The sequence below is a fragment of the Stegodyphus dumicola genome, chromosome 8 (assembly GCF_044657685.1).
Source record: "Stegodyphus dumicola isolate Sdum_Otavi_A_Nest chromosome 8, ASM4465768v1".
Lineage (NCBI taxonomy): Eukaryota > Metazoa > Arthropoda > Arachnida > Araneae > Eresidae > Stegodyphus > Stegodyphus dumicola.
The window spans coordinates 25,732,456-25,745,001 of record NC_140775.1 but is presented as its reverse complement, the minus strand read 5'-3'; the positions used below and the strand labels follow the sequence as shown (position 1 = coordinate 25,745,001).

Sequence of the window (12,546 nt, the reverse complement as noted above, 5' to 3'; positions counted from 1 at the left end):
TGGAGTAACGCAGGCCTTCACTCGAATATAGGTAGCTGGAAGCCCAAATTTGGAATTTGTTTTATTATCTGTTTCATATTTTGTAAACCTTTAACGACATTTTGACTAACAGATTCAACGATTTCAAAGCGAGCAATGACAACAGTGCGCGAGAAAAAAATACATCTCCACGCGCGGCACTGTGTATCGGAAATTCTAAAGATATTCTCATTTTAAAATTATTTCTCGATATTGCTGTTGAACTGAATTTTATGGTTTAAGTGCGAAGAACATGACATTTAATAAATAAAGGTAACACACAAAACGTTAAAAAAAACGCCCCTGTCGGCGTAATATAGATTTTATTTATTTTTCTATTGAATGTAATCTAAAATATAAATTCGAAGTTAGAAGAAGAAGAAACCGTGCTTCTTGTGGTGCATTTCCCTTCTTCTGATACGCGTTTGAAGAAGAAAAGAAAAACAAAATTTTACCAGTTTTTTTTAATTATTATTTTCTTACCTAATTTCAATAAGAAACAAAATATTTTAAAATGTTCCTGTTTTGATCTACATGAAACAGAATAAATTCAAGTAAATAAATTAAACCCAAACATAGAAAATATATTAATCTTTGAGATAGTATTTTTGGTTAATATTTAAAAAACAACCATATTCATCTCTGAATGTTCACTAATTTTTAAAGCACAGCTTAGTTTTCCCATTATCTATAAAACCACTAACTGCTCAAAATCAAAAATTAATTTTCGGTAAGTTGTAAAATTTCACTGAAAATTAGTTGCTTAAAAGCACTTAACACAGCAATAGTAAACAATTTTTAAATTCAGTAAACAGAACACTTTCGTGCATAGCAACTGCTCTGGCTCCCAATAACAACTGTGGGAAAAGTAGTTCTACAGTACTCATGGTAAACAAAATCAGCTGACCATTATCACTCATCATCTTATCAGAAACTCCTTGGCGCAAAGATAGATGTTTATATTTAAACCGTATCAATAGCTTCCTCCAAAAAACCAACGACGCTTGTTTTTCTTTATTTATGTAGAGATACTTATAAGATATCACGTAATATCTTTCTTCTCAGAGAGACAACAGAAGGAAAACAACTTAATTCACAGAGCGATTAGGCTTTGATAAATATATTTAACTTTAACTTCTGTTGAATATAAAGGTAATGTGATTCGCATTATCGATAATTTCATGTATCACGGCATTTTAATGCTCGAATAAGTAAACTGAAAATTTTTCCTAGGCTAAATATATAGTATAAAGCGAAAGCAGAACTGAAAGAAGAAATGAAAGTACTATGTATAAAAATGATACGTTTATGAAAAAACATTCCTCACTGTGAAGTAAAGACGAAAAAGAAAATCATTCAAATCTGTAGGGTTATTAGTTCACTTAGGAGAAGTTAAAAACATCAGCTCCCCAACCGGTATAGTGGTTAGCGTCGCTGATTGCTGTTCCAAAGGGCTCGGGTTCGAATCCTGGAGAAGTTTGTAAATGTAATAGTGTCGGTGCGGCATGACGGCACTCTAAATATGCGGCGAGCCGAAAGTCCTCTCGTGTAGTTTGGTGGAAGGGGACCTCGGAACCGTTCTTCCCGGAGTGCTCTCCATCAAAATTAGGGGGCGAAACTGAGCTAAATCGCACTGCTTTTGCCAACGACAGGCGTATCATGTGCGTTCCTTGCCACGAGGAATTTCGTGGGCTTGGGCTAATATTACTGTCAGACAAGTGAGCATAAGTAACAACAACCAAAATCGTCAGCTATGTTCTTGACTGGATTTGAACTCAAAATTACTAACCGGATATTACACCAAGAAGCACCCACAAGAGAATATAGTAATTTCTTATATACTCCTCCATAAAAGGCGAATGGAAAAAGACTCAAACTCACCTAAGGCCTCACCGGTATCTCCTGACTGTAAACGGAACGTGCTACTACTTACATCACGAAGGAACGCAAGGGGGATGCAATAATTCTATATTAATTGAATTCTAAACGCATGTGTTGCTCATGCTTACGTTGTAAAAAAGCACTACGATAATATTATTGCCTCTTTTTAAAAAAACCATTGCAAAAGTAGAAAATGTAGATTCGTATTTTCTCCTTCAATTCTTGACTTCACCAACGGACGGCTGAGTGATTAAGACCGCTGAACGTACTGATAGCTCTACCTGTGTTTGAACCCAAGCAAACTGACTGGCTGCATGATTGGTTTTGCTGTTTTTTTTTTTTTTTTTTTTTTTTTTTTTTTTTTTTTTGCCGTGTGTAACGTGGATATGAGCCAGTTTTCCCCAAAACGTCCTCTACGAAAGCATCTATTCCTTAAACAAACATCCCTGTTATATATACTTTGCACAATTCAAATAACCTAACCTAACCCGACTTTCATTTTTTTGAGCAGATTTTGTGCTACAGCGAAAAATCTTTGAGTACAAAATGAGTAAAGGAGTACAAAATCAAAAAATTGAAAAGCATTTTAGTATTTAGATTCTAAAATGATACCTGAAAGATATAATAAACTTATTAATTATCGTTTGCACAGTTCCTATAGCAAAAGTTTGCAATCAAATTAAAGCAACTGAGGTTCAAGTTTTTGCTGAAATGTCTAACTCCAACGAACATAATTAATTCATTTTAATTATTAGTCAAATGAGGCAATTTGCCCAGAAGAACTATTAATTTCGTTTTGGCATTTTGCGTTGCTTTACGATAAATGTCGCTTCACTTTCCAAATTGTTGCCACCAAATATTAGAGCTCTGCATTATATTTAAAGAAATTAAATAATGAAGAATCTCCACCCGAATATGGGCATCTAGAAGCCCAAATTTGGAATCTGGAATTTGTTTTATTATCTATTTCATATTTTGTAAAACTTTAACGAATTTTTGATTAACAAACTCAACGACTTCAAAGCGAGAAATGGCAACACTATATGAAAAAAAAAAATTATCTTTAGCGCGAGAGACTGTGTATCGGAAATTCTAAAGATATTCTCATTTTAAAATTATTTCTCGATATTGCTGTTGAACTGAATTTTATGGTTTAAGTGCGAAGAACGTGACATTTAATAAATAAAGGTAATAGACAAAACGTTAGAAAAACGCTCCTTTGCGCGTAATGTAAAATCTGAGCACTTTCAGTTTTTAATTTCTTTTTTATTTTTTCTGTTTAGTATAACATTTATTCGTCTAATTCGAGATCACAGCAGAAAAGTTTTTTGATAAATAAAATTTTAAGACGCTGAATTGAATGATTTTGAACCTAAACGTTGCTTCCAGTTAAAAGCAGTAGTAAATAGCACTTCAGTACAAACGATAATTCATTGCAGTTTTGTAGAACAAAGATATAAGTTACGTAAACAGTAAATTGCTTCAAGCTTGAATGCTAATTTATCAGATGCAAATATAAATATTTACCTCTAATAGTTCTCTTTTACAAGTAATTGTAGAGGTAATAAACTTTGGAAATTGTGTTTTATGAAACAGTTCAGTTCACAAAAAGGAAATTTAAAGAAGCGAAGCAAGTGCCTCATCCTTGTAAATGCTTATACTGCACGATTGTTATCCCGCTAATGCAGCTATATGGCCGAAAAGTAAACCACTTCAATTGTACAGACCAAAGGAAAAGTAACGAAACACTCTAGGGAATACAGCGAATCTTTTAGGATACAAATTTTGATGCCAGATAGCGAAGATGAGAAATTATATTTTCATTTCTCTTTAGAAAGTAGCAACAACTTTAAGTTATCACTTTGTTGTGTTTTATGTGTATCACACATCCCCGGAGAACATATTTTAAGCAATCATTTACCGTTTTCGCACTATCTTTCACTACCAGAAAAAGTGTTAGTAACTGAATTTTACTGGGAATGTTATAACTATAATTGTTTAGACAGCTTTACTTAAACTGCAATATTCTTCGAGTTTTAATTCAAGTTCTTTCAATAAATTTCAATAAATAATTCAAGTCATGTCTATGGCAAGTTCACAGAAAATACGAGTTCACGCGTTTTTCAGTTTAATGTTAATGATAATTTCGCAGAGATACATCTTATACGCCATACTCTTTCATTTATGCCGCTCACCAGCTGCCGAGCGGGAAAATCGCCAAACACTGGTAGTTTAGTCCGGGAGTTTGAATTCCCACGAACGGGCTGACTGCATGGGTGTTTTGGGGGTTTTCCTTATGTGTAACGTGTATACGAGCCTGTTTCCCATAGAACGTTCTCCACGAAAGCATCTCTCCTTTTAGGCAGATAGCCCTCGAGCGCTTTCCGTAATCAAATAAACTAAATCAAACGAGAATAACCATATCTGTATACGTTGCGGTGTCGTTAGTGGCCAAATGATTAAGACCACTGAGAACTGATTGTTTGATCCGGGTTTGAACCAAGCAAATGGGATGGCTTCATAGATGTTTTCCGTCGTTTTCTTCGTGTGTAATGGTAATATGAGCCAGTTTCCTTTAGAGAGTCCTCCATGAATGCATCTCTTCCCTCAGACAGCTAACCCTTTTTTTGCTTTGCCGCATCGAAATAGCCTAATCTGAACTGTTCAGAGCAACCAATATCCAAGATCATCTGACTAAAAAAGAAAAGAGTGAACTTCATAAACTGAATTACTGATTTCGCATACACAATTAGCTTTTCTGAATCCCATCAGATTTTAAAGTTAAGCCTATTTCTATGTGCAGATATAAGAGTTAATTCTATTTCTTCCCGTGATGTACTGATTTTAGTAATAATAAAAAAGTAACTTTTATATTAATTTGTATTTATGTATGTACGCATATAACTTGTTGATTTTAAGATTATTAGTCGAAAGGGGCAGTTTTCCCTGAAGAACTGTTAATTTTGTTTTGGCACTGCTTCGATTCACGATAAGCGTTGTTTCACTTTTCAAATCGCTGCCACCAAATATTATCACCCTGTGTTATATTTAAAGAAATTAAATAATGAAGAATCTGAATGAATACTGTGATAAAACAACGGTATTTAGAGACACCAAAATTTGAATAACGTAATCTTCCATAGAATACGAGCATGTGGAAGCCCTAATTTGAACTTGAAATTTGTTTTATTATCGATTTCATATTTTGTAACACTTCAACGAATTTTTGATTAACAAACTAAACGATTTCTAAGCGAGCAATGGCAACACTATACGGAAAAAAAAAAGCATTTTTACTTCCAGCGCACGAGGCTCTGTAAAAATATTCTGATTTTGAAATTATTTTGCGATACTGCTGCTGAACGGAATTTTATACTTTAAGTGCGAAGAACATGATATTTAGTAAATAAATGTAACACACAAAATGTTAAACAACCGCCCCTTTGGACGTAATTGAAAATCTGAAACCTTTCAGACTTTTTTATGTATTATTCTGAACATTTTTATAATACTGCATAGAGTAAATAAGTTATATTAAGCAGAAACGCGAAAAACGGGCAGTGCTCTCAACGGGAATTGAACTCCGGACTTCGTGAATACGCTTCGAGCGTGCCTGCATTTACGTCACAAAGGCATTCGGAAAGGAAAGGAGAAAATACCTTATATACTCTCTCTTTTAAAGGACGACTGGAGATTAGGGGACCCTATCGTCACATTCTGCCATGACAGTTGGTCCACCGTGACGAATTACCGTTTACCCCCTTTTATAATTCGGGCGCCACTCTAAACTCGTTTAGAATTTGTCAGTGTCAGAAGACGTGAAAAATGTACAATGCCCTCGCCAGGATTCAAATATCTCTAATATGCATCGAGCGTACTTCCATTTATACCACGAAGGGCATGCGGAAAAGAGGAAGAAAATACCTTATAACCGTTTCATTACTGGAAGTAATATTTTTCATTATTTTGTTTTTACTTGGTTTTCTTGTGCTACAGAATGCACATATAACCATTGTATATGGCTACAAAATCATTTGAGCAATTGAAAACTCACTATAAGCGTTTCCATGCGACCTGTTCACACAGTATTGTATTTCCTTTATTTTACGTTATTACACTAATTCTAAATATGACAAAGGCGATCTAACTCGCTACGCTCAGTGTTCCAAAGAACAGTAAATACGAGTCAAATACTGAAGAAACTAGTAGCTTCCTATAAGGCAATACTTAGTATAAAGATGTAAATTAGTCTTTTTGCAACTGGATAAATTAAGCTCTTAATGAAACTAATCGCAGCTAAAGATTTAATAAACTGCATTTCATTATGTGATAACGGAAATAAAAAATGGGCTTGTGTAGTATGAGTACCGACATCAGATAGTTTTAGTGCAAAAATGATTACTAATAAATGTTATTTCATTTCAGTACTTATCCCTTTGGGCAGCCTTGGCCTGCACTGTGATGCTAGTACATGCACTGCCAACTCACCATAACATACAAAAGAGAAGTGGCATTAGATTGTGCGGAAAGATGTTGGTCGAGGCCCTAGCTACAGTCTGCCAGAGTGAATACTATGACCCAAGTAGTAACGTAGAGATGACGAAGCGAAACTATGTTTATTCATCAGGTAAATAGTATTTGCTGGTTACAAAACGATTGTAAAATATTTTAGTCGTGCATTTAATTAAATTGATTTTGTTGATGATGAAAAGTCATCACTGTTTTAATAAATGCTTCCACCTGTATACTAAAAAATTAATTTTGCATAAAAGTCATTTTTACGTAACTTTTTTCTGAAGAGTTTTGTAACAAAAAAGTATTTTAATTTAGCTAAAATTGTTTCTATAAAGCATTTTACAAATTAAGATTACATGTTGTCTATCGAAAACATTGCGGAAGGAAATGTGTCAGAGTAAACAACGCATGGCGAAAACATCTCCGGAGAAAAGAAAGCAAGAAAATAACATCGAAGATCTAAACAAAATCATCATGTAAATAATTAGTTAAAAAAATTCTCAATTTTAAAACGTCGTTGTAAAAAGATAAGTGGTAGGAAATAAGGCATCTACAAATCAACAATTTACAAATCATATGTTTTTTCAGTCTTAAATACTTTAAATGCATGTTCGCATAATGCCTTGAGAATGCAAGAACTGTGAAATATTTTTTTACCTCTGTATTTCATATTTTCAATATACTAATAAATTTTTATTGAAAAAGCAAGAAAGAATCTGAAGAGTTCAAAATCTAAAGATGTCTAGAAACTGAAGCTATTTATAACTATTTATCGAATTTGAAATCAGTGTCGTTAATTATTAAATTAATAGCTATTAGTAGTTTATCAATCTGTTTTATAAAATTATATTACTAGATTTTCATGAAAAGTATAGCATTCAAAACTTTAGAGAAAGAACAACGAGTAATTGCATGAGGTTACCTGTATTAATATCAATTATCAAATTGTCGACGATGTTAGCATCACGCGATGATATGCATTATTCTTCTTTATTTTTGACCGTAATATTTTATATAACGATATTTTAAAACTGCTACGTATTTTTAATTTTTTTTTTCAACAAAGGTCTTTTAGAACTGGCCCATGGTGGCTGAGCGGTAAAGTTGCTGAACACTGGTACTTCAGTTTGGGGTTTGCATCCCGTAGAACGGAATGACTGCATGGCGTTATCGTGATCTTCCCCCAAGACCTAACATAAATACGAGCTAGTTTCTCTTAGAAAGTCCTCGACAAAGGCATCCCAACCCTTAGGCAGATAGCCTTCAAGTGCTTTGCCGTAATAAAAAAACCAAACTTTCCTACTTTCTTTAATTCTACGGCATTCTTTTTTCCGCGAGATGTTTTCACTTGAAACTAGTAATTTTAAAATAACAAATGAACCTTGTTTCCAGATAAAAAAAAAAAAAAAAAAAAAAAAAAAAAAAAAAATGTAAATCTCAAAAGTTTCAGATTTTAAATTACGTCCAAAGGGTTTTTTTTTTAATTATGTGTGTAACCTTTATTTATTAATTATCATGTTCTTCGCACTTAAATCATAAAATTCGGTTCAAGAGCAATATTGCAAAATAATTTTAAATTGAGCGTATCTTTCGAATTTCCGATACACAGTGTCACGCGTTGGAGATAAATTTTTTTTTCTGTACAACGTTGCCATGGTTCGCTTTGAAATCCTTGAATTTGTTAATCAAAAATTCTTTAAGGTTTTACAAAAATTGAAATCGATGATAAAACAAATTCCAAATTTCAAATTTCGGCTTCTAGATGCCCATATTCGCATTAGGATTACGTCATTCAAAAATTAGATGGCTCTAGGTACTGTTATTTTATCACAATGCGAGAAACATACATACATTTATGCAGATTCTTCGTTATTTAATTTCTTCAAATATAATACAGTGCGATAAAATTTGGCGGCAACAGTTTGAAAAGTGAAGCAGACATTCAGAATGATTCGACGCAAAATCGCAAAATAAAAACAATAGTCGCTCAGGGACAAAGCCCCTTTGTACTAAAAAAGAATTGTTTTAATTGTACTGTCAATCTGAGTGTTTAATTGTTCCGTACATTTTCAGATAATATTCCCACCTGGGACAGTTCATTCCCTGAATCCGATGGATTCATGAAACCACAGACAGCACTGGACTTTTTCGGTATCAATATGGTGCCAAGAAATACCAGAGGCATTGTGGATGAATGTTGTCGGAAAAGTTGCACCATCCAAGAGCTCATGTCATATTGCGGACCAAATAGTCCAGTCTTCCAAGGAAGAAAATAAATCTACATCAAATGATACGTTGCCGAATGTTTTGTGGACTAACTAATGCTCAGTAGTTGGGATCACAACGCACACTTTTTAATTTTTGATTGCAACACAAAGTAAAAAATTTGTAACATGGTATAAAACAAACACAATTTTTTTTAATTCCTTTACATTCGTACATGTTATGAAAATTATTTAAAGTATGATAATAGTTGTAGGAAATATCTCTAAGTAATAAATATGATTAAATCCCTGGTTAATACCACAGAACTTTTATATCAAGGTGCTTCATAACAATGTGCCTTAAAATCGAGACAGAAAATGCAATTCGAGCAACTCAAAATGTGTTCACAATTACTGCTGCATTACTTCAGTTTTATATCGAGAATAATTAATCATTGATATATATATATTTATATATTTATGAAATGTATTCTTTACCTAACAGTATTATTATTGCAGATAACATAGTATACTCAATCGTGGTTTAGTTTTACTAGTTTCAAAAAGCTTTCTAGAAGGTTTAGAAAAGCATGATTTCAGCAACATTTCATTTCATCTTGAATTTAATCTTAAAATTTAATATTAGAAAGTTTCAAAATTTCAAAATACCCTTATTATCGATACAATTTATTTTCTAATTCTCCTGTTTTATTCTTGAATGCTGCCCAACTACTGACCATTACGATTCTGATTATGGTACTTAATGTAAAACTGGAAAGCATTCTATTCATCAATTGAAACAGATTTGCGCAGTGTTTTCTAGACTGGAAAAAATATCGTACTTTTTTTAAAGGACTTACCATTTTGTGCTGGTATAAAGGGAATGTATTTGATGTGATTTATGTTTTCAAAGCACTTTTCCACTTTTAAATTAATGCACATTTCTGTATGTAGATATTTTGTCATGCTTTCATTAAACTATTTGTCATCTAAATATATATGAGTATTTTTTTCTGTATTCAGGTCAAATATTGATATGACATATAAAGTAATTTCGAACTACGTGATGTTCCTAACATCTAATACAGAAGGTATTTGCACATTTTTGGAACGATTCTGATTTTCTGCTTGAATTTAAATATTAATTTTTAAATATAAATGTGACTGGCCTCAAATTGGAATAAGCTTTAATTATCGTCTGCAGCATTAAAATATTCTTTTCTTTAAAATATCACTGAAAAATAAACAATGGATCGAAGACTATACTTTTGCCTTGTCCGAAGAGAAATACTCTAATTCAATTATTTAAAAAATATGTGAAAATGATGATGTTAATATTTCTCAATGTAAAATAAGTGACATAATTAATATGAAATTAAAGAGACGTCAAAGTTTACATCTGACTGGGAAAAGGGCAAAAAATGTATATCCAACAAAGGTACGTACAACTGTTATTAAATCTAAAGTCGCATTTCATGTTTGAAAGGAAAACTCTAGCCCCTCAAAGCCCCTATTGCAGAATCTTGAATTATCTCTGTAGGAGTTGTGAACAAAATTATAAAATCTGCTTCAAAGCTAGTCAAAACAAAAACATGATTTTCATCGCCTAACGCCGAAACATATTTCTCAGCATAAGACTATATGCAGATTGCTGTATGAAAATTACACTCATGTCCATAAATTAAGGATAATTCGGAGTCACGCGGAAATCGAACTCTAAAATAAATATATCACCTGTAAAATCACTACACACATCTTCAATAATCATATGCAAATTTCAGGAAGTAACCAGATGACACCGATGGTACGTCACAATGACGAGAGCGTAAGAGAGTGATATATAAGGAATACAGGCAAAGAAGTAAAATTGTTCGCAGGCGCTTTATAAGCATTTCAGTGCAATAACCGAATAGTTATGACACAAAGGACGCATTTGGATGATTGTTTACGTGGTAGAATTATCGGCCGTCTGCAATCTGGGCGTACCCAACTGGAAGTATCAGACGAACTTGGAATTGCCCATAGTGTCAACTCCAGGCTTTGGCAACGATTCCAAGATGATGGTAATCTGAGTAGATGTTACAGCACAAGTCGCACCAGAGTTACAATGCTGAATGAGGACCGGTATTTGGCAGTTACTGCCAAAAGAAACAGGCGGAGCACAGCCTCAGACCTGTCTTGTCAGCTCTCTTCAGCCACTGGTATGACAATTTCAAGGCAGAACGTGTACAAACGCTTAAGGCAGATTGGTCTATATGCTCGTAGACTTGTCAGATGCGTTCCACTTACTGCAACTCACTGTCGGCTGCGGTTAGCCTGGAATAGAGAGCATCCATTGTGGACACCGCAACAGTGGGCTTGTGTGATGTTTTCCGGCGAGTCTAGGTTTAGCTTGCAGTCTGATTCTCGCCGTACTTTCATATGGAGAGCTCCAGGTACCCGTTACCACCAAAAAAACCTCATTGAACGACACCGTTACGGTGGTACAGGAGTGCTCGTTTGGGGTGAAATTATTCTGGATTCCAGAACTGACCTACATGTTCAAATTGGAATCGTGACAAGCCAAATCTATCGGGACGTCATTCTGGAACAATATGTACGTATGTTTCGGGGCGCCATGGGCGCACAATTTGTGTTTATGGATGACAACGCCCGTCCTCACCGTGCAAACATCGTAAGCGAATGCCTTCAGTCGGAGGATATCACCGGCCAGCATTCTCACCGGACTTGAATCCAGTAGAGCGACGAGTTGCAGCCCGTCATGGGATATGCTTGGCCGACGAGTTGCAGCCCGTCAACCTCCTCCTACATGTCTACCGGAATTTCGGAGAGCATTTCTTTTTGAGTGGTGTAATATCCCCCAAGATCAGATCGATAATTTGATACTCAGCATACGTAGGCGTTGTACGGACTGTATTGCATCGTCTGGGAGACATACAATGTATTAACAATCATACCAACCATGTAATATTGGTTTTTTGTAAATAGGTTTTTTTGTAATTTGTTCGAGGGAGAAAAAATCGCGAAGTTTTTAATAATATCAAACATATAGCATTTTTTTTTTGCTCTTTACCTTTTGTTTAATAAATAAGCTTTACAAATAAGTCAAATTGGTTTTGCTTCTAACTCCTCCTTTGCCTGATTTTGCATTATCCTTAATTTATGGACATGAGTGTATTTGGCGGGTGAAGAATGGAAATATGTAGTTACAATTGATGAGACCTGGATATACTTATTTGATAAAAAAAGATAGATTTACTATCGGAAAAGAGGAGAAACAGACTTAGTATGTTGGTTCAGAGACAACAAGGAGAGTTTTTCTAAAGGTTTTATGGTTATTACTGGATTCTCTTACAACGCTAAACAAGGAAAGAAGAAAAAAATGTCAAAATTAATTCGGATTACTATCAGAACTGTGTTTTAACACGTATTTTTAAAGAGCAAATTCCATCTCTTTATTTAAACAATCTTCAGTGTGTTAAGTTCCATCAGAATAAAGCTCCAAGCCATACCTCTAAATCTACTACTCTATGTTTTTGAAAAAATGGGAAATGAAACCGGAATTATAGTTATTCACTTTAATGGATCCTACCCAAGTTGCTTGATGTGTCTCCTATAGATTACTGTGAATATGGACTTTTAAAACAAGCTCTTTATAAGTGGCATCCCAAAACATTGGATGGACTCTGGAAGATTATGAAGAAGGAGTGGAATAAAATCAACTTTGATGTTTTAAGAAAAGGACTTTTAACTTCAAAACCAAGATGTGATATATTATATTTCAACAAAAAGGCTATCAGACTCAATATATTACAAAATAAAATACCAAGGTTTGTTTAAATATATAAATCTTTGCAAAATTGTTACAAAAAGAACACCCTCTGTAGTATCAACAAAAGTTTCATCCAATGCTTGGTGACTTATCTTT

The 12,546-nt window shown here is 33.9% G+C and overlaps 1 protein-coding gene across 2 annotated transcripts in view; it reads left to right on the top strand.

Moving 5' to 3' along the window:
• LOC118196017 (insulin-like) overlaps positions 1–9,612 on the top strand; it is a 30,443-nt gene extending 20,831 nt beyond the window's left edge. For both annotated transcript variants that reach the window (XM_035367377.2, XM_085821687.1), the window contains exons 2-3: positions 6,325–6,526; positions 8,488–9,612. In XM_035367377.2, coding sequence (XP_035223268.1) covers positions 6,325–6,526; positions 8,488–8,690 — 405 coding nt within the window. In that variant the 3' untranslated portion in view covers positions 8,691–9,612. The remainder of the gene's footprint in view (positions 1–6,324; positions 6,527–8,487) is intronic.
• Positions 9,613–12,546: the final 2,934 nt, after the last annotated feature.